The 23,434-nt window shown below is 29.9% G+C and overlaps 2 protein-coding genes across 5 annotated transcripts in view; one reads left to right on the top strand and one right to left on the bottom strand.

Annotated features, from left to right (window-relative positions):
* Window positions 1-1,130, bottom strand: part of LOC107438478 (protein MTO1 homolog, mitochondrial) — a 32,085-nt gene extending 30,955 nt beyond the window's left edge. The window contains exon 1 of the mRNA XM_043054205.2: window positions 955-1,130. The gene's annotated coding sequence lies outside the window, so the exon portion shown is untranslated. The remainder of the gene's footprint in view (window positions 1-954) is intronic.
* A 151-nt stretch (window positions 1,131-1,281) lies between these two features.
* The window catches only part of LOC107438488 (uncharacterized), a 26,464-nt gene continuing 4,311 nt past the window's right edge, over window positions 1,282-23,434 (top strand). For 2 of the 4 annotated variants that reach the window (XM_043054206.2, XM_043054208.2), the window contains exons 1-7: window positions 1,290-1,551; window positions 2,634-2,692; window positions 4,319-4,378; window positions 14,358-14,387; window positions 17,043-17,195; window positions 21,885-21,920; window positions 22,797-23,011. In XM_043054206.2, coding sequence (XP_042910140.1) covers window positions 1,476-1,551; window positions 2,634-2,692; window positions 4,319-4,378; window positions 14,358-14,387; window positions 17,043-17,195; window positions 21,885-21,920; window positions 22,797-23,011 — 629 coding nt within the window. In that variant the 5' untranslated portion in view covers window positions 1,290-1,475. Of the gene's footprint in view, window positions 1,552-2,260; window positions 2,527-2,633; window positions 2,693-4,318; window positions 4,379-14,357; window positions 14,388-17,042; window positions 17,196-21,884; window positions 21,921-22,796; window positions 23,012-23,434 lie in introns of those variants that run through there. The other 2 variants (XM_071177263.1, XM_043054210.2) reach the window with 2 other exon arrangements.

The raw sequence follows: 23,434 nt of genomic DNA, 5'->3' as shown, positions 1-23,434 counted from the left end.
CCGTTGAAAAACCTCACGAAACAAAAAATTCGAGTGTTATTGTTGAATGAAAGTTTGATGCATCGAGCAAAAGCCTACAATTTTTTCTTTTCTATTTGGAGACAGAAATTTGCACTATGTTCGATACGCTGATTTCAAACTTTCGAAGTTTTCTACTATCAACTATCATATGCATTAGGAGATTTGTAATAATTAACTGTATGTTAACAAAAAAAAGTGTTTTCTACATGATATTTTCAAAAAGATTTTGTCAATATTGGCACTTCAAAGTCTTTTCAAATACAGAAATTATTTTTCTTTATTGTTCTAATTTTTGGTTTTATCGTAGCTACGAGCTAATTATACTAGCGATCTCATTGTAAATACGTCTTTTTGTATAATATATGTGACTTTGAACATTCCTCTGCAATAATTATTTATCATATTTAGTTAGATATATGAGCCCGCATGTTTAATTAAATTGTTTTATTAAAAATTATTAAGGTCTTCCGTTTTTTATTTTGCGCATTCTCCCAGTTTCTCTGTATAAAAACACTGAAAAAAGAAAGGACTATCATTCTTAAACACAAATATTTGAGTCTTTGCGATTTTAAAAAAAAAAAAGCAAAACAAACAAACAAAGAATTGCTATAAGTGGGGAGAGATAGCTCGCTGATAGGAAAATTCTCTAGCCAAATTCACAGGAAATTCTCTAAAATTTTTATATTTTCTCTAAAAATATAAATTTTTTTCTGTTTAGGAAAAAAAAAAACCATAAACATGGAGGAAAATACAAAAAACTAAATTGAGAGTTGGACTGTAAATTACAGAGGCATTAAGCTTAGGTTAAGTATAGTTCTTACATTGCAGGAATAACACCATAAAAAACTATATTCACATTGAGAAATATATCAAACAAAAAATTTAGGGGGAAAAATTAAAATTTTTAGATGATTTAGAAAGTTCTAAACATACCCTTAGAAGTTTCGATATTCTTTACCTAATGCGTTACAGAATTGCTAAAAAAACAGGAAAAGGTAACAATTTATTCTAAATTATCACATTCTTTTTTTGTGCTCATACGTAGAAGAAAGGAACATTCATAAACTATCCACTTAGTAAGCTTTCCTCCAATTCATCCATTTTGTATAAACTATTTTGGAATTGTTTGAGAACTATATATGCTCTTATATTCTTCTTGTTTTTCAAAACAAATTAGTTTTGTTCTTCAACATTATGATCACGTGCTCTCAGCTGAGTACCGGAGTTGGGAAGAATGAAAGTTGTTCACACAAAGAGAGGTTTACCTGATTTATAAAAAAAATGTGAACAGTGTTTTTCATTCTACTTCATCAGGGTCGGTAGTAATTACCAGCTTGAATGAGAATCGCAAGTTATAAATAGGATGCTTTTGAAATTCGAAACCAAACTGAAATCGAAGCAGACGAATTTAATGGAAAAAGTCGTTTCTTTCCCGAATTGATTTCTTGTCTCGGATGAAAATGCCTTGGGAGATTCAAGTAGTAACTTCGGTTACTCTTTTGGCTTTTCTTCAAGGTCAGAGGGTATCAGGTTCGAATCTCAATTTTTCCTTTCTACTCTTTTTTTTTTAATTGAAGCTTTTTTATATGAGGATAAAGCTATGAGTTTTATTTTGGTCTTAACAACAGAAATAAAATTCTCGAATGAAAGCCATTTTTTAATAACTACTCTGCAAATTTTTGTTAAAGTAAATTTTAAATCGAACGTCATGACTGTTTATTAACTGGGATGTTTCCACATTGGCACCTTTTAGCGCCAACTACAATTGGCAAAAAACCAAAGAGATTCATAATTTTCAAAATTAAAAAAGAAAAATTGTAGAGAATTTCCCGAGGAGCTAATTTAAAATCCAGCGATCTTTAAAGACTAGTTCTTTTTTTCGGAGATTTTCCTCTTGGTCGTAGTTAGTCGCAATTATAATGTTAACTTTTATTTCTTTTGAAATTTATTGCTTGAACTAAAAAAGAATAAGTTTTTTCCCCCTTCATTTCAGGAAATACCAAACATGAGGACGAGTCGTTAAAGGCGGCGGGATTGGAAAATCGCGATTAGACGGACCTGGGCTCTCGTTTACAGGGGGAAAAAAAACAGTATCTGGTTCATGCGAGCTCGCATTCATACAATTTTTATTAACTTTTTTACAAGTTTTAAACAAATGTTTCGTTCTATTATTAAATATAAAATTTATAAGGTTTAAAAATTTAAACGATCTGCTTCCTTTGTTCGATGCATTTGCTTTGTGAGTGTAATGTTGGAGTTACTGTTGATTTTGCTTTTCTCACAGGTTGGCGATAGAAATTTTTTAATTTTCTAATTCTCTTGTTTAGACACCAAAGGCCGAGTACGAGAATGCAACATTTGGCCTTTTTGCAACGCATATTTTAGACAGACTCGGTCTCCAAGTAACCAACTGTAGCAGAATTCATACCAACCATCCACTGTTGAGATTCAAGCCTGTATCACACCGTTGGGATGCGAACGCTCTATCCCCTAAATCACCATTAGGTTCTCAACTAAATTTTGAAGAAAAGAAATGAAATTATCATTTACTTTTAAAGTTTTCTTAAGTGTTTTATAAATTTTTTTTCTCCTTTTCTCAATTTTAATTTCAGGTGTTAGCCAGGAATCAACCTACGTGATAGAATGCATACGAGATATGATTCCAACACAGGTGAGTTATAAAATTTTTTAGATCACTTTTTATGAAAGGAAAAGATTAAATAATTATGGGAATTTATTAGTCCTTAATGCCTGGGGAAGTAATTCAAGTTTTCTTCCCACCAAACTTAAGCTTTTATTTTCATGCAAAGAAAAACTGTTGAATTTTTATATCAAGTATAAAAAGAAAATATAAATTTTTTTAGAGTAAATTTATTAATATATTATTATTTGTTGATTGTAATTAAAATATTTTTATGAAAAGAAAATATTACATGATGATTGGAATCCTTAATGGTTTAGAAGTATTTCAAGTTTTATTTCCACCTGGATTAAGCTATTTTTTTATGCAAAGAAAAATTTGCATTTTTATATCTAGTATAGAAAAGAAAATATTAATTTCTTTAGGGAAAATTTATTATTTTTTATAATTAAGTAAAAATATTATTTGTCAAATAAGCTATAATTAAATTCCATTGTAAATATGACAACAAAAAGAGAGTTAAAATTAGTCAAATGAGCTTTTTCCTAACATTACGTGAAATTAGATCTTCGCCATCTTGGATTTCGCGTAAAATTTCTAATTTTTGTTTCTCGATATTTTTTTGTATTTAAAATTTTGATGATACAGTATTATTAGACAGTACAATACCTTTCTAAAAAGTAGGAAATAAAGAGTTCGCTTTAGTGGATTAGAACTAATAGCGCTTCATAATTTTTAGATAAAATTTATCTCTAAAGTCTGCGATATGTGATTTTGAATGTCTTTTAAAACCACATAGTTTCTCAGTATTTAGATTTCTTAAAATCTATTTTTATTACAGTTTAAAATGATGAAAAATTCCATTAACCTTAACATTACAAAAAAGATCTAAAAACAGGCAACTGTATGCTATTTAACTACTTGTCAAAAACTGCTGATTGTAGAATTGTATTGACATAATTTTCTCAAAAAATGAAAAAATAAAATAACATCTAAAATTCCGCACTCTTTATATTTTAAATTGTGATTAGGCGGCCTTGTATTCAACAAGTATCGACATGCCGACTTGTATTACATCAAAAAATAGAGTAACTATCCATCATCAGTTTATTTGTAAAAATTAAATAAAGAGTATTAAAAGCATATTTAGAATATCCCCCTCTCTCCTTTCCTTTGACTGTCGAGTTCGATAGGGTAAGGAAGGGCCTCTTAACATATCATGCCACATATTTGGCGACATTAGTCGTTAACGGTTAATGTATTATACAATAATGTAATTGATTGTGACTGAAATAGAATAGTAACAGAAATGAAAAAAATTATAACGATGGACATATTAGAATTTCTTTTAAGAAATTCGAAAAGTTGCTGGTTTACTTGATATTATTGTTGTTGTTCGTAAAGTGACGACTTTTTAACTGATTTCTTTAAAACTTTTAACAGCTATTCATGGAACATATTTAAAAGATTAACTTAATGCGAAATGAACATAACATCTGGAATTATATTAACTAGATTCTTATATTTGTTACATTTATCACTAATCGCTTACTTTTTCATATTAAGTATTTTTTTAATCTTCTAAAATTATTTTAAAGTTATTTAATTCTCTATTCTAAAAAGAAGTATCGCTAGTTAAGACTATCTTCTTTGCAGGTATACAATGAATGTTGCCACCGGGAAAATAATTGCACAATAGTCAGACAGCAAAACAGAGTATGTATTGTTTTCACTCTCTATTATCTATATTTTATTATTCTGAAAATAAATTAACTAGAAACACTTAATGAGAAAAAAAACTAGTCTCAAATATAAAGGATTTAAAACATTTGTTTAAATATGCTATTATAAGCAAAGGAAACTATTATAAGTGTTTCTACTATAATGTTATATGTTTCTAATATAAGCAGAAATCACTGAACGTTTACTTAAAAGGTGAGATGAAGCATCTAGTAATTAATTAAATGCGCAAAAAGGTGAAATGAAGCAATTAGTAATTAATTAAATGCGTGTTTAAAATTCGTATTTCCTACCAAAATATCGGAATTTTTATAATCACGTGGGAATGCATAGCAATAACTTCCAAAAAGATGGTTGAAAAGTAACTTAAAAATAAGGAAACTCAAAAAGTGATGAATTATATGAACGATTAACTCACAAGTCGTATGCATCAGGAAAAATAACATAGAAACAACTTAGCTTTGCTATAGAATCTGTGCAAATTTAGCGTGATAAAAAGTGATGACTCAAATGTGCGGTTCAAAATTTTCCACTAATAAAAAATAGTCCCCTCAAAAAACCATTTATTTTGTGTGTTTAGAACATTACATCAACAGTCAGGGGGGCTGCAGGCAATACACCCCTAATTTAAATCAACAGGACACTTCAGAAATTTCAGTTTATAATAATTAAAATATTATTACAAATAAATCAAAACAATTCATTTCTAGCTATATTATTGCATTAAAAAGTTTTAATACAAGCAAATGTATGATACAAATGGTAGGACTGAAAAACAAGGTAAGAAAAACCACAAATATTTCAACACTATTTTTTCTGTAAAATTTAAAAAAAGTCTTTTTTCAATAACTACAATGAACTTTCGCTTTGTTTCTAGTTTATAATTTGAATAATTCCTAAGAAATATGAGATTTTTAATATGCAATTTCGGAAAATCAAAACTTATCAACAATATATAATAAATGCTTCAAAAATTTTTTAATCAATTATTTCTTTACCAAAACGTGATTAATCGATGAGTAATTATCATTATTATTTTTGAAAAGAAATTAGTAGAATATAAAGAATAAAATATAATAATTTTAAAATATAAAACAATATATTTATAATAAAATATTTATAATAAATTTGAAAATGCTTTGAAAATTTTTAAAAAAATTTTTTCTTTAAAAACACGTGATTAATCAATGAGAAATTATTATTATTTTTGAAAAGAAATTAGTTGAATGTAAAGAATAAAATATGATTTTATAATTCAACAATATATTTATAACAAATTTGAAATGCTTTGAAAAATTTTTAAGCAATTATTTCTTCATAAAAAAAACGTGATTAATCAATGAGTAATTATAATTATTATTTTTGAAAAGAAGTTAGCGATCGCGACTTAAGCAGTTTTTAATCAACGAACTGCAGTTTTTAATTACCTGTTACAACTGTAAATGAAATTTTAGTTTCGTAATTCCTTAATTACTAGAAATTGACAGTTTGATTTATGTTAAAGGAAAAAGTAAAACTTACAAAAATTTATTTGTATTTTGTTATCAAGTTAGTAGACAACTTGGTAAAGATATCAGTTGCTAATTCAACATTTTCTTTGATCCACGGTCTCCAGTTAGGATTGATCAAAATTTTAGCAGCGTTAGATACTATAAAATCAAGCGCATAGGACTTCAAACGCTCGCAGTAAACAGAATCGGCAATGGTGATAATTTCACACGCGTTTTCAACAGACAAAACAGATATCAAATAAGAAACACACTCGTTTACCAACGATGACACTTGGTATTTATCAGCAGCAAACAATAACTTTTTGGCGCTTTCGTATTCCATTATATCCACAGTTTCAGTGTATAGAAATTCGAGAAAGGTTTTCATAGTTTTTCCATCTATATCAGTTACATTGACTATGCCAGTTTCGTTTTCCAACAAGTTTTGATCAAACATAGCTTCGAATACCGGTGATCGCACTCTTAGGACGAGTTTATGGGCAGGAAATTCCTCTTCTTGTACTCGAATAGTTACATCAAAATACTTTTTATTAATGAAGAGACTTCGAAAATCATTCTGCATGGCAGAAATAGGGCAGACCTTAGGTATAGCAATTGCACAAGGACAGGTAAAAGAGGACTCGAGATATAATTTTTGAATACCGTTAAAAGATATTCGTTTCTTTGAGACGTAAATTTCGAACATCAATTTGAATTCTGCTTTAATTGAATCGAGTTTACAAGTTTCTAAAATATCCTTTGTTACGAAATCTGGAAACTTCCATGTCTCCGCATCTTTAAACAAATGTCCAGCACGCTTAGAAGTGATTTTGCATCCTTTTTTATCCCAAAGAGTTATTTTAAAGATTACTGGCTGAGATAAATCAGATTGGTGTTCCTTCAGATGAATTAAAAATTGTAAACCGTCCAACAAAGAAGTCAAAGTGATTTCAAATTTGAATAAATCGTTGATTGGGAAAAACACAGTTTCAGAATGTTCCAATAATAAAGGTGCTGTAATATCCCATTCAAAAAGACGTCGTTCTACATCAAGTAAAGTACAAGCTTCTGTTTTAAATATTCCTTGTTTTTTGAACTTACCGCACTTAATTCTACATTGAAGAGTTAAGACATCTTCTTCCCAACTGTCCATTTCCGTAGTCAATTCATCTATTCTCATAAATCTGGGCTCCCCCCAAGCTGGTGATTCTTCAGAAAACACAATTTTTAATCTGCGACTCTTTAATTTGTTACCCACCATGTCCACTATATCTAAACTGTAATCAATAGGGGGAGTTTCAGTTACTTTTTCATCTGTTTGATGCCATTCTAAATAATACGACACAAAATCATTTTTCTCTAGTTCAGAGCTACCTTTAGGACTAAATGATAGATTCCATTGACATCCAACTAAATTTTCCACACTAAAAAAAGGACTGTCGATATACGCACCTTTTTCTTGATAGCAAGACGAATAATTTTTAATTCTCCAGATAAAAATATATTCACTGTTATCTTCAATCGACATTCTCAGTTGCAAAAACTAACTGAATTAAGAATAATTCTTCGTTATCGTTACACGAGAGAGGGAAATAACTCTTTCCTTCCTTGATAATCAAGTGTTTTCGCGAGTCACGTGACAGTCGAAGTCAACCTTGAACTGTTTCGTTACTGACTTTAAAGATATACCATTATCAAAAATGCTCAATTTTGTTTTCCATTTTTACCAAATACAGAAATAGAACATTAAGAAGAGACTAACCCTTCTATATATCCACGAAGAGTCAAAAGACATCGAATATTTTTCTATTTTTTTTCCCATTCTTATTTTGAACAATGTTCATAATAATTTGTTGAAATTAAATTTAAAAAAAACATTCATTAATAAATTAAATTATTGATTTAGAAAACGCCGAGACTTAATTAAATGAATTTAAATGGACTATTTTAATTATTACTCTTTAAAAATCGGAATTGTGTCGCTATGCGAAATAGAATCCATTAATTTAGTTGTAAGTTAGTTATAGTTACTTAGTTTAAGTAAGTTAGTTGATTTGGGGTCATAAATAAGAAAATTGTATATCGGGTGATCCGATGTCACAGCCCCTAATATTGCATTTTCAGAATCATTGTCAAAAATAAACTAAATAGAGTTTCAAATTACAGCGAAGAAAGAGCCAAAAACATTAGCTAAATTAAATAAATCAGTATTGATGAAAGTGAAATTAAAAACAACAAAATCAGTCAATCTGACTGCTTGATAAAACTTGAAATTTCTTCTAATAATAACATTTCAACAGGTTTTGATCAACAGGCATCAACAGGTTTTGATGTTTTTAATATCTCTTTATGTTGTTAACAGTGGTGTCATGTCAGAGGGGAAGTTGTCATACAACCTAGTATTTTCAAGAAAGAGATTCCTGATTGATTAATTTATTCTGTGAAAAATTTCAAAAATAATTATTATCATGATTCTTTTTGAAGATTGCAATGGCTGAAAATAAGGACATTATAAAAGCGATATCGTAGGAAGGGGAGTTACGACTTTCGCATCCGGACTTTTTCTTGTTAAGGGCCACACTTAATTTGTTTTCATTTTTTTTTATGATACCACAGTCGTTGTACGGACAACCCAATTTTGAATTTAAGTCGACCCATGTTCAACCATATATGGCAGTACTTTTACTTTCGTTACTTTTACCGCCGGTACAAGTAAAAGTAGTAAAAAGTATGTACTTTTACTTGTACTTCGTTACTTTTTAAATTTAGTACTTTTACTTGTACTTTCGTTACTTTTTTAGGGAAAAAGTACAAGTATTTGTAACGGAAATGTCGAATGAAATCGTTACTTTTTTCTAAAACTCTGTAAGCCTTCTATAAAAAAAAAAAAAATTAAGGAAAATGCTTATGTTTTTTTTAATTTATAAATAAATGTGCAATACATACATATATATATATATGCATTCACAGCAAACTTCGTGTTTAAACAACTTGACCTCCCCTGGAGTGCTTATTCAGCGTGGCTAAGCACATTCTGAGAGATTCTCGCAGCAGACTCAGTGACACCACTTTCGAAATGCAATTATTTTGCAAAATGAATAAAAATATTAATTAGCAAGTTATTTTCATTCATTTTCGAGTTTTATGCATTTATTGAATACATTTTAAATAAAAAATGCTGAATTTTTTTATTACGTTTTTCAATTTTCTTTTTGAACTCATTAATAATACATTTTTGTCTTAATACATTTTTTACTAAATACAATTTTTCCTAGTATATTTTTTACTAAAATTATATTTATGCCCGACCTTGTCAAACCACGCCCAGTCAAATCCAAAGAACTTCAGAACTATTTGTGCTATTGAAAACTATTGTAATTACTATTTTAACTCTTGAAAACTCGAAGGTATTAATTTAGCCGCTGATACTAAAATTAGTTTACAAATTTTAATTATTCCGTTAGGCAGAAATGTTCGGAAAATGATTTTCTCGCATGACTTCAGCATTAGCCATTGTTACAAATAAAACTGTAGACTGTTCTGTTTCAACTTATAATGCACATTCAATTATTTTTTACTAGCTCAAAGATCACAAAGATATATGAAACCCCGTGTTTGCTTCGTTTATGTTTGTGCTTTTAAAACGCTTTTCTATAGAGTAAAACAATTTTAAATCAATGGTAATTTAAATAAATAAAAATAATAAACTAAAAATTAAAATCAATAGATAAAATTTCTTTTTCGTGCAAATCCATAAAAAGTTTGATATTAAAATTATATTTGATTTTAAAATTATATTATATGATTATATTATAAAATTATATTGTAAAATTATATTATAATGTTCTTCCGAATTTAAAAATAAATTAATGTCCATAACTTTCAAAATTAAATATAATTAAATAAATAACAGCAATTTTGCAAAAACATTAAAGAACATAAGAATATTATTCAAAAAAATTTTAGGTTACTCTGAATTTTCGATTTCCTAGAAATGTACTTTTAAATCGTTACTTTTTTTGTTTAGTACTTGTACTTTTACTTGTACTTTTACTTGTACTTTTTACTCGTTACTTTTTAAAATAAGAACTTTTTACTTTTTACTCGTTATTTTTTTTAAAAATACTTGTACTTTTACTCGTTACTTTTTAAAAGTAACGTTGCCATATATGTGTTCAACTTCATAGTCTTGTAATTTTGAATGTGATCCAGAAGACAAGTGAACTCTAGGATTGGGAGAAATTTGGGTTCGTAAGAGACTTTTTTGATGGATCTAGCCAGTATTGCGTTACATGGAGAGGGAAACCACGAAAATATAACCACCCATGGTTAGCTTGGCGGCAAGGGGACTCTAATTCATAATTCGTCTATCACTGAGGATATTTTACGTCCGCACTGACGTCGTTGCGAGCCGGGTGCAAAATTCGTGTCGCTCAGCCATCGCAGGGATTCTAACCCGGGTCATTTCATTAGGAGACGGGTGCTCTAGCCTCCAAGCCACCACGACTCTTAGTAATTTATTTAGTGAAACTCTAAACATTCCTCTTTAAAGTTTTTTTTTTAATACTTGCACCGGCAAAGTATTTTCATTTGATATTAAAATTGAACAGTAGACTGAAAAACCTTGTCGCGGGGCGTTGTGGGCCTTGTTCAATATAAAAACTGCGAATTTTAAATGTATCAGGTCCTTATAACGAAAGATTTTGCTCTCAGGAATTTATTAAAAATTAAAAGGGTATCACAGCTATTTTTTTTTTAAATAGAAGAAAAGGGATATGAAATATCGTGATAGAAGTCATTGCAATTGTTTAATAAAATATTATATATAATTATGGATCCCTAATGTATTCAGTAAAAGAAAAACTCACATATATATAGCTAAATTATTATGTTAGAAACAAACGTTACGCAACATCGGTTACTTCAAAATATTGGAATGAAAATCATATTTTTATAGTCATTTTTTAACAATTATTTTTATTTAATTCTTCTTTTATTTACTTTTTACGGACTGTGAAGTTTTTAGGTATATAAAGATTAAAAAACAATTGTTTAAACTTTTGGGATAGATAATTTACGTAAGTGGTTTCCGTTGTCGAAAAATTTAATGCGATAAATTACAAAATGTTTATTCTATTTAATATTATTACCCCGGTTTTGTAAATTATGCATCAATATTTTTAATATTCTAAGATTTAAAAATTTAATTTTATTTAAATTTATTTAAAAATTTAAAGTTTTCAAAAATTACAAGGACTGATTGTTATTAGACCAAGAAAACAAGTGAAGCAGAAACGCAATTTGAAAAAAAAAAAATATGTTCATATTGTGGTTATTATTAAGCATTACACTTCTTTATTATTTATTTACAATTTTTCATTTATCACATCAAAGACTTTAGTTTAGTTACTTAATATCTATATTCAAAATCTATTATTATAAAGTGAATTTAGTCATAAAAAGGAACATTCCTCCAAACTTAATCCTTGTTGCGAAAATTCGGCCATTACAGGAGCCAGCTCCTTCATAGCCAATTTGAATAGCCAAAGAATATTTGCCTTGCTTTTCATGAAGAAAATCTGAGACTGCCTTTGACTACCGGCAAATGATGTTACCGGAAGAGTAGGAAATACATCTTCGATTCTTTTCGAATATCACGTGACGAGACGTAAGACTTATAACGCGAGCTGCAGGTTTAGAATTTGTCAGTTGCACTTAACGGTTTGTTCGGGAGTGTCACAATATGCAATTCTACTTCATTTGCTCAATAAATATTTTTTTCTCAACTGTGAAAACTTTTTCTCAACTCAAAAAAAAGTAAACTCATTCATCCCTGTTAAAGAAGGCGTCACTACTATACAGTATTCAGTATAGTATACAGTCACGGACTCATTTGGCTATTGGACAGGAAATGGAAGACGTGATAGACTGTTGAAAGAACTTTCAATTAAGCATAAAAACGTTACATGTCATGGCATTAAACTGTGTACATCCACCATTATGAATTTTTTCAGAAGAAAAGAAAGGTATTAAAAGCGGTATTGATGTGAAACTTATGATTTTTTTTCCAGAATTTCATTTCCGTTGTCAGGTAGATTTTATTGTCTTTCAACCTCAGTACAGATAGGGTGTAAAATGTTATTATGGTGCACCAAGATCATCTCACATAATTTGTCATTCTCTAGTCTCTAACTTCAAAAGTAAATAAAAAAGCAGCTTATAATCTAGTGGACATATTATCGTTCCGTGGAGCGTCATTTCTACTACAATCTGACAATGGTAGGGGAACGGTAAAATAATGTGATCAGCATGAAGGAGTTTTAGTCAGCACCGAAGATCATCTATGGAAAGTCTCGCCATTCACAAAGCCAGGGTAGTGTTGAGAGATCTAATCAAGATTCTTGAATGCAGGCTAACAAATTTGTCCTCCAAAGATTAGGACTGCATTTCCTTCTATTTATGAAAAATAGGGATCATCATACTTGGATAAAAAGACAACAACATACGAAGCTCTTTTTGTCTACAAAACTAAAGTAGGGTGGACAACGTCTATTCTACCCGAATATGTTTTAGAAGACATAAATGCAGAGGAGCAGATATAAAATAGATAGCCTTCAAAAAATGTAAGAAGATGAAACTAATAACATTAGGCAAGAGAAAGAACCTGTTGCGAAAAACATGGAAGAGGTTATAGTCCATAGTGTATTAAACCAACATGATGAAGAAATACCTTCTGAAACGATTTCTGATTCTGATACTTGTTGTACCTTATTCATGGATTAAATAGGATTGAAAATAAGTCTTGGTAGTCATTGATATCTTTCCGAAAACAGCTTACATTTCATTATGCTTTGCAATTGCAACCTGATTTCACTCTTTTTCTGGAGAATGCATAGTCCTGAATAGTACGAAACTGAATGAATCATAACTGTTTTCGTATAATTTCAGTTATTAAAATTTAAATAAAATGTACTTCAAATTTGTATATGTTTTCAATCATTATAATGGGGGTGTACTTTTCCTTAAAAAGGGAAACCTAAATATTTAATCATTGTAGAATTTTATCTGCATCGTTGAACTAAAACATGATTTTATATTTTTCTTTTTTAATTCCTAAATTTATTTTTTGATTTTGTTACATATACATAAATTAAGTATCTATATAAATACAAAACAAAATAGAAACATTTCTTCTTACAATCGGATACTTCGAATCGACAGCACACTTGAGTCAACCAATCAGGTACGACGCACACGAGTGACGTTGCTTCTAAGCATCCGATTAAATCTTATCCAAAAATTAATTCAGCATGATAATAAACCTAAGTTTTAAATCTGTGGCGTTATCGCGCTATGCACGACCACGTGATTCGACACAATTATGTGATTTGTTTCAAGTACCCAATTGGAATTCAACTTCCATTTTATAGATCCTCGGAAAACCTTCCTCGGAAAGTGAAAAAAAAAAAATACCTAGAACATGCTCGTTCGTTCATTTAGTGGAACTGGGCGTCTGAGGCCATTACGGCCCGCTACCTCGAACATATCAGAATTGTTCTGTTACTAAAACTTTCGGAAAAAAATTAAATACTGGTAGTAAAAATATTTACTTCCAACTTTTATTTCGAATGAAGTAAACTATCCATTATTACTACTTCTTAATAACAGTTAAAATATGCATGTTTTATGGATGATTGAAAAAATGTGTTTAGCGGGGTACCTGAGAGCGGGAGCGGGGGTCACCTGAGATGAGGTCTCTTACCCATTCATCATTAATGTCAGAAACGTTGATGCTAGTACATGAAGTAGCTGTACGCTAATGGTGTAGCTGAAGATAAAAGATTACCTTAACCGATATATTTAAGTTTTAAAGAAATGTAAGTTAAGTTCAAATGGGAATTATGTACAAATATATTTGAGAAACATAATAACTATTTACATTATATACATAATATTGAATGGTGTCATTTTTAAAATCATGTTTAAGTAACAGATTAATAATAAATATTTGAAGTATATACACAGTATCCTGTTTGTAAATAAAATTAGGTAAAATACAATTATTGTTTGTGAAAGTTAACACTATGCATACTTATAACTGTTAATATACAGTGTTAGTTTTATTCCTTCCAAAAACGGGTAAAAATGAAGCTAATGCTAGTTTTTTTTCTCTAAAATTTGTAACCCTTATTCGTGCTCTATTTCAATGTTTTTATAGCAAAATATTACTTTTTTTATTATATTTATGTATTTTTATAATCAGAAATAATATTTAATACTTAAAGGTACATTAAATGCAACGATAACTTGTTGTAATACAAAAATAAAATCAACGTTAACATTAGATGAACAAGAGTGTGGACAAAGCTATCAACAGATTAGAATTCTGAAGCAAAAAGCAGTTTCTGTACTCAATTTATGCAATTAGTGAAAGGGGCTAATGTGATGTTTATTTCTTTTTTCAGGCCATTGATTGTATGAGCAGAATTATAATGGTAAGCATTTCATTATTAACAATGGTTATCCAACAGTTGGCTCTTTTATGTTCGTGTCCTACTTTTGTTTTACGTGCCAATCTCAGAAAATTGATTTTTGTTTCACTTCTCTTTTTTTTCCAAGTCTGATTTTGTGTCACAAGGTGAATGTATTGTTTTTATGGTAATTCAAATCCAAAAATTTATTTACTTCTCCATTCTACACCAATTATTATTCGTGATTATATTGATTTTAATTTTTATCAACCTGGGTATTATTTATGATATCAGAAACAAATTCATGGATATCAAAACTGATAATTTTGTTTAAACAAAGTTGATGTTTTATTTTGTAAGTTATAAATTAAACTAAGGAGAATAAGTAACCCAAAGTTAATTAAAATCATGAAAAATAGTGTACTAGTCATAATGAGACAGTATTAATAGTAAAGTGTATTAGTCATAGAAGAACGACACATATGCCTATCTGGGTGGTCCCTATCAGAAACAATTTAAAAAAATGGTAATAAATATTTCATGAAACTGTTGGAAAAAGTATAAGCTTTAATTTTATAAATTAAATTTGTCAATTTCAGACAAATTTTAATTTATAATAATATTTTTGGTAGACTCGTTGTTTGCCCTGAAGTATTTCCCTCCTATTTTTCTGGAGGACGAGTAATTCTGATTTCTGAGCATTTACTTGCAAATTCCATTTTAAACACCGGACTTCAATGCTGCATTTCTGTAATTTTTGAATGGCGAGTTTGGGGCTGCTGGATTTGACAATTTTATTTGTGCCATCAGCGTAATACATGGTTTAACTCTTGTAATCTCCTCCTATTAATAAAAAAGTCGTATGTGAATAGGATATGGAGTATAAGGCCTAGTATACTTCCTTGAGGTATCCTTGTTAAAATCTGGCGTAAAGATTATGCGATACTTTTGTAATCTATGCGAAAGTTTCTATTTGAGCGATAAAGAATTAATTTTATTGTTATAGATGGAAGTTTTACTGAATTTAATTTGTATATTGTTTCTGTATGTTATAATCAGTCGAAAACCTTTTCGATATCAATATTAAGAAGTGCAGAGCTTTCTTATTACGTCCGATGGCACCTTAGCCTTAGGGATGGCACCTTAGCTCTAAAACCATAGTTCTGGTTTGAAAAGTTGTAAAATAGAGGTTTTATTCTGTTATAAATCACTCGTTGCAATTTTTCAATCACACTGAAGAGTCTAATAAGCCCATTACAGGATGGCAGGGTATGATCTTCATAAGATTTTGGAATTACAATTATGTTTCTCCGTCTTCGAACTAATACGTCTTCGAGACTTCAAGAAAGTTGGTTAGGCATGGGAATGCATTAAAAATATAAGTGATTGAGACAATATTTTTCAGGAAGAAGTACGTGCATTTTGGTTTTAATGGTTAGTTTTTGGGCTGTTCATGGTTTGAACTTCTTGATATATCGTTCAATTTCCTCAGAGTCAGTAGCTTCAATGAGTTCGATCCTTGAACCAAAACAATAAAAAAATAAATAAGTAAATAAATAAATAAAAGCTGCCATAAACATTTAATTTTCAGAACGATAACAGTTTAAATGTTTTTTTTGGATTAAAACAAGATACGTAAAGAGACTTTTTATTTAAAAAAAATAATAAATAGTTTAAAGTTTAATACAACTTAAGAGCTATAATTTTGCCATACCTTATACGAAAAATACCAATGCAAAACTTCATTACTGCTGTAAGTCAAAATTTAAATATTTCGCTGCCTCGAGTGCAAAAAGTTAGACATCCTAATTAAACAAATGGAAGCACTCAAGCATTTAAAATATCGTCATCATCGAAATTTACCTGGGTGCCGGCGACTGCTTACGGTCATTTTCTCATAATTTACAATATCCGATACGATTTTCTCAAATCATAATTAAGCATCATGGAATAAAGTGATTATTCAGTTTTAAGATTTAAAATGTGAAACTTCTCTGCTTAATTTCCGCAAGATTTACTGAGTTTTTCCCATTTGGATACTTGAAAGAAGACATAAAGCTCAAGCCAACGGCTGCTCCTTTTTGCAAGGATGCATCTTTATCTAGAATACAGAATACAAAATATTTTACTTTTTTTCATACTCCAATTTGCTTTCCAGTCCCTGGAAAGTATCACATCAATGCCACTATCTTCAAACTGGATATGAAAAGGACCGTAAAACGGCCTCAAGAAGATGATGATTTTTATGATCTTTTAATGATGCTGCCGTGCTTAATTTATAAAATTGAAGTAAAAATTAAAACCTTTAGAATTTTTGACACCCTCATTAAACATTTAGCAACACTTTTTTAAAATTTCCCTGGTTATGGCTACCTTATTGATATGATGTTTGAATCATCACCTAACTGCTACTATATAGTCTGCTAATCTCAAAGAACTTTTACAGCGATAAATAATACACGATGGAGAGGATAGGGACAGCTGCGCAGGCCAGGCACCCAGCTCATAAAACAAGTTCAGTTTGAATCATCATTTTGCAAGTTATAAAATTAAAATAGTAGTTAACTATTCTTTTACCTTTTCGAGATATTTTAAATGATGTTTTTAAGATGGATACCACTCAAGATGAATGTCTAAAATTTACTGCAAGCAGTGTGAAAAAGGGTTAATCAATTTCAGGCCAACTATTCGTCTCTGTTTTCCGATTCTCGCGAGGGTGGTCAAGGAACGACGGAAATGAGTCACTCGTACAACAGAAACAGCAACAATCATCAACAGTGGTACGATTTGCTGGACAATTTAGTGGATGCTTGTCGGAAGCAACCTAGAGCAGTAAGTTTTCGTGTTTTTCTTGTCTAATAAATGATCAATGTTTATGAAGGATCAATGAAAGAAAGTTTTATGCTTGTAGCTGACAATTGTAAAGCTTATGTGTGTTATAAAAAATTGTAGTTGTTGTAAATTTACATTAACGCTAGAGAGATTTTTCTTTTTTGAGATACTACTTTAATGTGTATAGTTCTGGTAGTACAGAGTTTCCATGTAGATTTATTTTGCTTAATAAATACATAATGAATATCGATGATCACAAATGTATTAAATAATTAAGGTTTTTCTCCTTTTGGTTTCTTTTACTGAAAATCTTGTTCTGTATATCCTGCCCTGTAAATCCTATACATAGTTTATGTTTTAACCCATATTTTCATATTTTCTTAGAATATCATATGATAGATTCGAACCTAAGTTACCGCATTGGGAGGCGAACGTTCCTTGAGCCACTTCGGCTCTAACTAGGTTTTTATTTTATTTCATAACCGTCATTGAACAGTTGACCTAATTTTAAGTTTATGACTGTCAATACGGGTCATAGCCTTATAATTTTAAACCCAGCCTTTAAGACGAGAGAACTCCTGGATAGAGCACTGGGATATATAAGTCTTGGTGGAAGACTATTTTTTTATGGAACTTACCCACATTTGTGCTCATGCTGAGGAAAACCACGAAAACGTCTACTACTGAAAATATTTTACGTCAGTACTGTGGCTGGTGCGAGTCGGGCATAGCATTTGTATCGACCAGATACCGCTGGGATTCGAAACAGGGATCACTTCATTGAGCGGCGAACGCTTTATCACCTGAGCCACCGCGGCTCAATCTATGTTCTTATGAAAAATGGGGAGATTTCCTGTGAAAAATGAACAATATACTGATAGATTTTTAGCCCAATGGACAATTCTTAGTCCGTATTGCAAAATATATTAAAAAATATTGCTAATTATTGCATTTTCAACGTTTAACTTTAAAAAAAATCAATTACATTTACTACTGAAAAATATTACTTAACGTGGCCTGAAATAACTTAATAGCGACATATTCCAAAAGAATTTTTTTCAATATTTTTTACTGAAAAAAAGAACCACTTTTGTTTCTATAAATGTCGTCATTTATCCGGTAACTAAAGCTTTAAAATGTCAACAAATTCTGAGACACGGTTCAAACCGATTAGCCCACCTCATTTACTTGGAATATAAATATAAAAGCTGAAAATAAATGAATCATTTTAAGGTATTGCTAGGTTTAATGTCTCTTTTATCTATTAATAGAGATCTCGAGAGAGAAGAAAAACTGACCCAACATGAATAAATTTTTATTCGATTTGCTTTTATTTCTAAAGAAAAGGTGAAAGTCAGTACAGCTTTATTATGGCAAAGATTCAAAAAGCAGACTTTAACCCGAGCATTGATTTTTCTCATTTTAGTAGTTCATTAATTTTTATTAGTTTTATGAATTGTAGGTCGAAAAGAGTAACATTTAACTAACCTTAAACTACGTTTTTAATCACGTTTTTTAATGTGCTACTAAAAAGTGATATAAATATATTAACTTGTAAGTTAACATGGAACATAATTAGATTTGCGAAAAAAGTTGCTTTCAATCCATTAATAAAAGTTATGCATTTTCAAACATTTGATTTTGTATTTTCACCGAACTTTTTACTTAATAAAATAACTAAATTGAACTATGTTTCCCCGATCATCATTCTTAACGGTCATAAAAATTCTTTCGCAATTTTCTTTCAACGAAAACCATAATTTAGATTGTTTTATTCATTTCAGCTTATGTACATATATACCAAAAAAGCAGTTGCCTATACTCTGTTGCAAGTTAAAAAAAAACTATTTTCCATATGGAGAGAGCCTGTTTACATCTAAGTGCACGTTAAATGGATGCCAAGTTCCTAGCGCGAACGAATATCAACATCACCAACTCTTGAAACGACGTAGGACGGCCTTCTTTTTGCTAATAAAAAATAGCACGAATTAAATTTCTATCAGACGAGTTTGACTTTTAAAAGCTTTTATATTGTTTTGAAAGCGTAATTATATAATTTGATAGCTAAATAAAACGGATGCAGTCGCGATTGAATACTTAAATCCTATTCCGCAATGGTCTTTTGTTAGCTTGCAACGGAATATATAATAGAAGCCGCTCCAGACGTCTGAATTAAACCATATTTTAAGATTATTATTTTCATTCTTAATATTAAATATTATATAGCTGTCATAAATATGTTGTATTAAAATAACTATATGTTGTTTTAGTTAATTTACGTCGCACTAGAGCTGCACAATGGGCTATTGGCGACGGTCTAGGAAACATCCCTGAGGATGATCCGAAGACAAGCCATCACAGTTTTGATCCTCTGCAGAGGGGATGGCACCCCCGCTTCGGTAGCCCAACGACCTGCACGCGAAGTCGAGCACTTTACGGTAGAACAGATTAACGAGGACCCATACAGCACACCCTCGGTCCCTACGCAAACTGATCCAAGCGGTCTCCCACCCGCACACTGACCGCAGCCAGTGATGCTTGACTTCGGTGATCTTCTGGAAACGGTGTCTTAACGATCAGTTCACTGCGGGACCTTTATAACTATATATAACTATATATTCTTAACATCAAATATTTTCAAAATAATTATTGTTCTAATTATAATTAAGAAACAATAATTAAACGAAAAAGATAATGATGATTGATCACAAGAGAGAAAAAATTGTGATCGCACCATTGCGATCACTGGTTACCAATTGGTCAAATAATTTTTTCTTTTTATTTATGGATGGTCTTTCATAAATTCCGTAATAATATCAAGGGAAAAAAAATCAACTGATGTTTCTTTTTCGGTCTTCCAATAGACTGCATTGGTTTTCAATTCCAGTTTAATATCTAATTATTTACTTCGGATTTCTACTAACTCCAAATATATGTTTAAGACGTTACAAAGTTCTTTTCTATCTTCACTATTCCTATTTATAAAGAAATCACCACCAATGATTGAATAAGATTGAAGGGTAAGGATAAAATAACTTACCTTCTATTGTATTTACTTATAAATGGATAAAAATTGACGTACAAAAACACAGGGAAAAGTAACTATATATTTATATCCGTACTTCGCACCAGAGAAGAAAAACTAAAAACTAAAGAAGTTGCCATCCAGTGGTACAATAATAAAATAATAAAAATAAAATAATATAAAAAATTAATTACAGGTGGTGCTGTATTTTGGCACATATTGGCTACCGCTACAAGATGAATGAAAACCTGATTATAAATAGGAATATGAATAAGTTAATCATAAAAAAATCATAAAATACTTTTAATCACTATTATGCAAAAACATTAAAAATGCACGCTAGTGGGGAAAAAATGACTTAGGTTTGAAAATTTGAACCTTCAGGAATTCCAGAATTATCGTCTGCTTATTTATTTGAACTTCTTGCTCTACGTTTTTATTAAAGCTTATGCTAACCGGATTTTTTATGACTCTTTATTTGTAACTTAATTCGTAAAAACTATTTATTTGGGATTATGGTGAAGTTGATCTATTCAAAAAGTGTGCGCAGTAATGAAAAACCTAGACTACCTTTTTTTTCCGAATGAATTAACAAATAATTAATGATTGATTATGAATTAAAGATAGTCTTTCTTTGGTTAATGTGTTCACAATTGTTAATTAACTTTAATTTAACGCCTGTATTCCGAAAAGTCGACTATTTAGAATTATCAAGTCGAAAAAAAATTACAAACCGATGCCATAGTATTTGTCATAATGACATTTCTTTCTATTCACTAGATATTTGCTTGTAAATATGAAGGGAAATCGCTTATAACATCTCATGTTTAGTTTTTTTTGCTGTATTTTCTCATGTGCGATCTATTAGTTATATACGTGGACAAATCGAATTTTTGTGAACTTATTTTAACATATTGAAAACTTTTTCGCTTGTCTTTACTTTTTACTTTAACATGCTTTTCAAATGTTTCAAACACAATGGCTATTAAAAGAGGTTTGATTATATCGTATCAAATCTAGAATATTGACACAAACACCCGTCAAAGAAGAAATCGACAACAGTGGAAACTGGAAAAAAAAAACTCTTTACAAAATACGCAGAAAAAGGACTAATAAACAAACAAAAAGGTGAATAATCGAATTGTCTGCAGATAGTTGTTCAGTTTACTGATTCAGATTGAATTCATTTAACAATCTTAATTCAGGCTTGTTATTTTTCATCAGTAAATATTTCATTTTATTTAGGGGCATTATTTTATTTGTCTGTTCATTTTTTTTTTTTACGCCAAAGCTTTTGAAGGAAGGAGGTTTGATCATGGCCGCCTCGGAAGTTGGAGTTGACGGTTGAAGAGGCTGCCCTGTTTTGATCCATCCTACCAAAGGGAAATATTGGAATTTAATTGTTGATTAAGTTACAGCTCTTTTAATTCTTGTAATAGCTTTTCAAACGAAGTTGGAAGATTCGCATCACCTTTTACACTATAAAATCCTTAAAAAAGTCTGTTCAGAGTTGCAGAAAATAAAAATATAAACCTACATTATAAGCTACCAAGCAATGTTTCCTTGAAAATTTAACTATGTTTACAGGAAAAAAATCAGCTTCAAACATTTCTCTTGCTATATATAAATAAATATTACGTTGAAAATTGCATTTCTATTTTCAGAGGTTGCAAACTTGCATAAGAAGTGAGCTGATTAAAGTAAGTAACTAAAATAGTTTTACTATATACTATATTTTTAATAACAGATACTACAAGTTTTTTTCAAAAATATGGAAGCAATTTTATACTATTTCTATGAAAACATTCTTTCCTTTAGCAATATACATATTTACATGGCTAAACGCCTGATACAATTCAAAAGATTATGCTTAATTATATTAATATAATTGGAGTATAATAATTATATATTTCAACGTTATTATAACTGATTTTAAATAATTTCATTACTGTGATTTTTTATACTGAGAAGCAAAATTTAAAACTATTAGGTCATCATTATTTATAATTATTATTTAGTTCATTTTATATAATATAAGATCGCCAAGCTCAAAAAGACGTATCTTTTTAAACGTACTCAGTAAAAATCGTCATAGCAACGAAATAAGCGCAGTTACACATTTAGAGTAACAAAGATAAATTAAAATAATAAATTGTTGGCAAAATGAATCTCCATAGCCGTGCAATTTTGAAGTCAAGGGCACTTCTGGATATAGCATTAGAACAAACTAGCCTTCGTGGAGGAATATTTGAGGAAATTAACCCGTATATATTAAAAAAAAAATTAATGGTACTAATAAGTGGTTTTGATTTTCAAATTAATTGAAACAAAGTAAGAAAAGATTGCATCACTCGCTTAAGTAATCTTTTTTTGTCTATAGACAAATTATAATTTGGAAAATATTCTCACAATAAGCAGCGTATTTTTATGAATTATTAAATTTTTAGACTTAGTGATTAGAATATGATTATACTTTTAATTAAATTCATAGAATTAACCCGGATTAACAGTGATCCTGTAATTAATTTTATCGAAGACATGCTATCTTAATTTTGATTTAATGATCAAATTTTTAGCGTTGTAGATACAGTATGCTACAGGACCGCTTCACCAGTTATCCCGGTCGGTGGACGTCACAGAGACGTACGGATTATGACTCCGGATACAACGATAACTATGGACGGATGGATCCGAGGAGGCGTTATCCGTACATGGGAAGTGGACGCAGAGGTCAAGACGAGCTGATGCTTGTGGCTCGACCAACAAATTACGGATTTAACTCAGATTCCAGGTAAGTTTATTATTAAATATTGTGAATCTAAATACTCTAAAAAGATACTTTTATCAAAGATTTTTTAAGTTGGTAGAAATGTTATTCTAAGTGAGTAACTGCCAGCACGTAACTATTGCTTTTCGCACTGCTTAAAGTGATAGAGTACTAACCATTAAATAAACAAATACTTTTGAAATTTTTGTCAAATTTTTAAAAACATTGTATAATGCTTATCAGTTTTTTAGAGATTATTCTTTGAATTATTTAAATGTCTCAGCGGTTAAAACGTTAAACATAAAACTTTGCTACTTATTTAAGTGCTTGGGAAGAATCTCTTATTGTAGTAATCTATACACATTTATATATATATATATATATATATATATAAGATCAAAATGAAGATAAAACAAAGGAAAATTATAGACATATGTAAAAAGGGGG

The sequence above is a fragment of the Parasteatoda tepidariorum genome, chromosome 2 (genome assembly GCF_043381705.1).
Source record: "Parasteatoda tepidariorum isolate YZ-2023 chromosome 2, CAS_Ptep_4.0, whole genome shotgun sequence".
Taxonomy (NCBI): domain Eukaryota; kingdom Metazoa; phylum Arthropoda; class Arachnida; order Araneae; family Theridiidae; genus Parasteatoda; species Parasteatoda tepidariorum.
The sequence above is the reverse complement of the archived record's forward strand: the minus strand, read 5'-3'. Positions and strand labels throughout refer to the sequence as shown.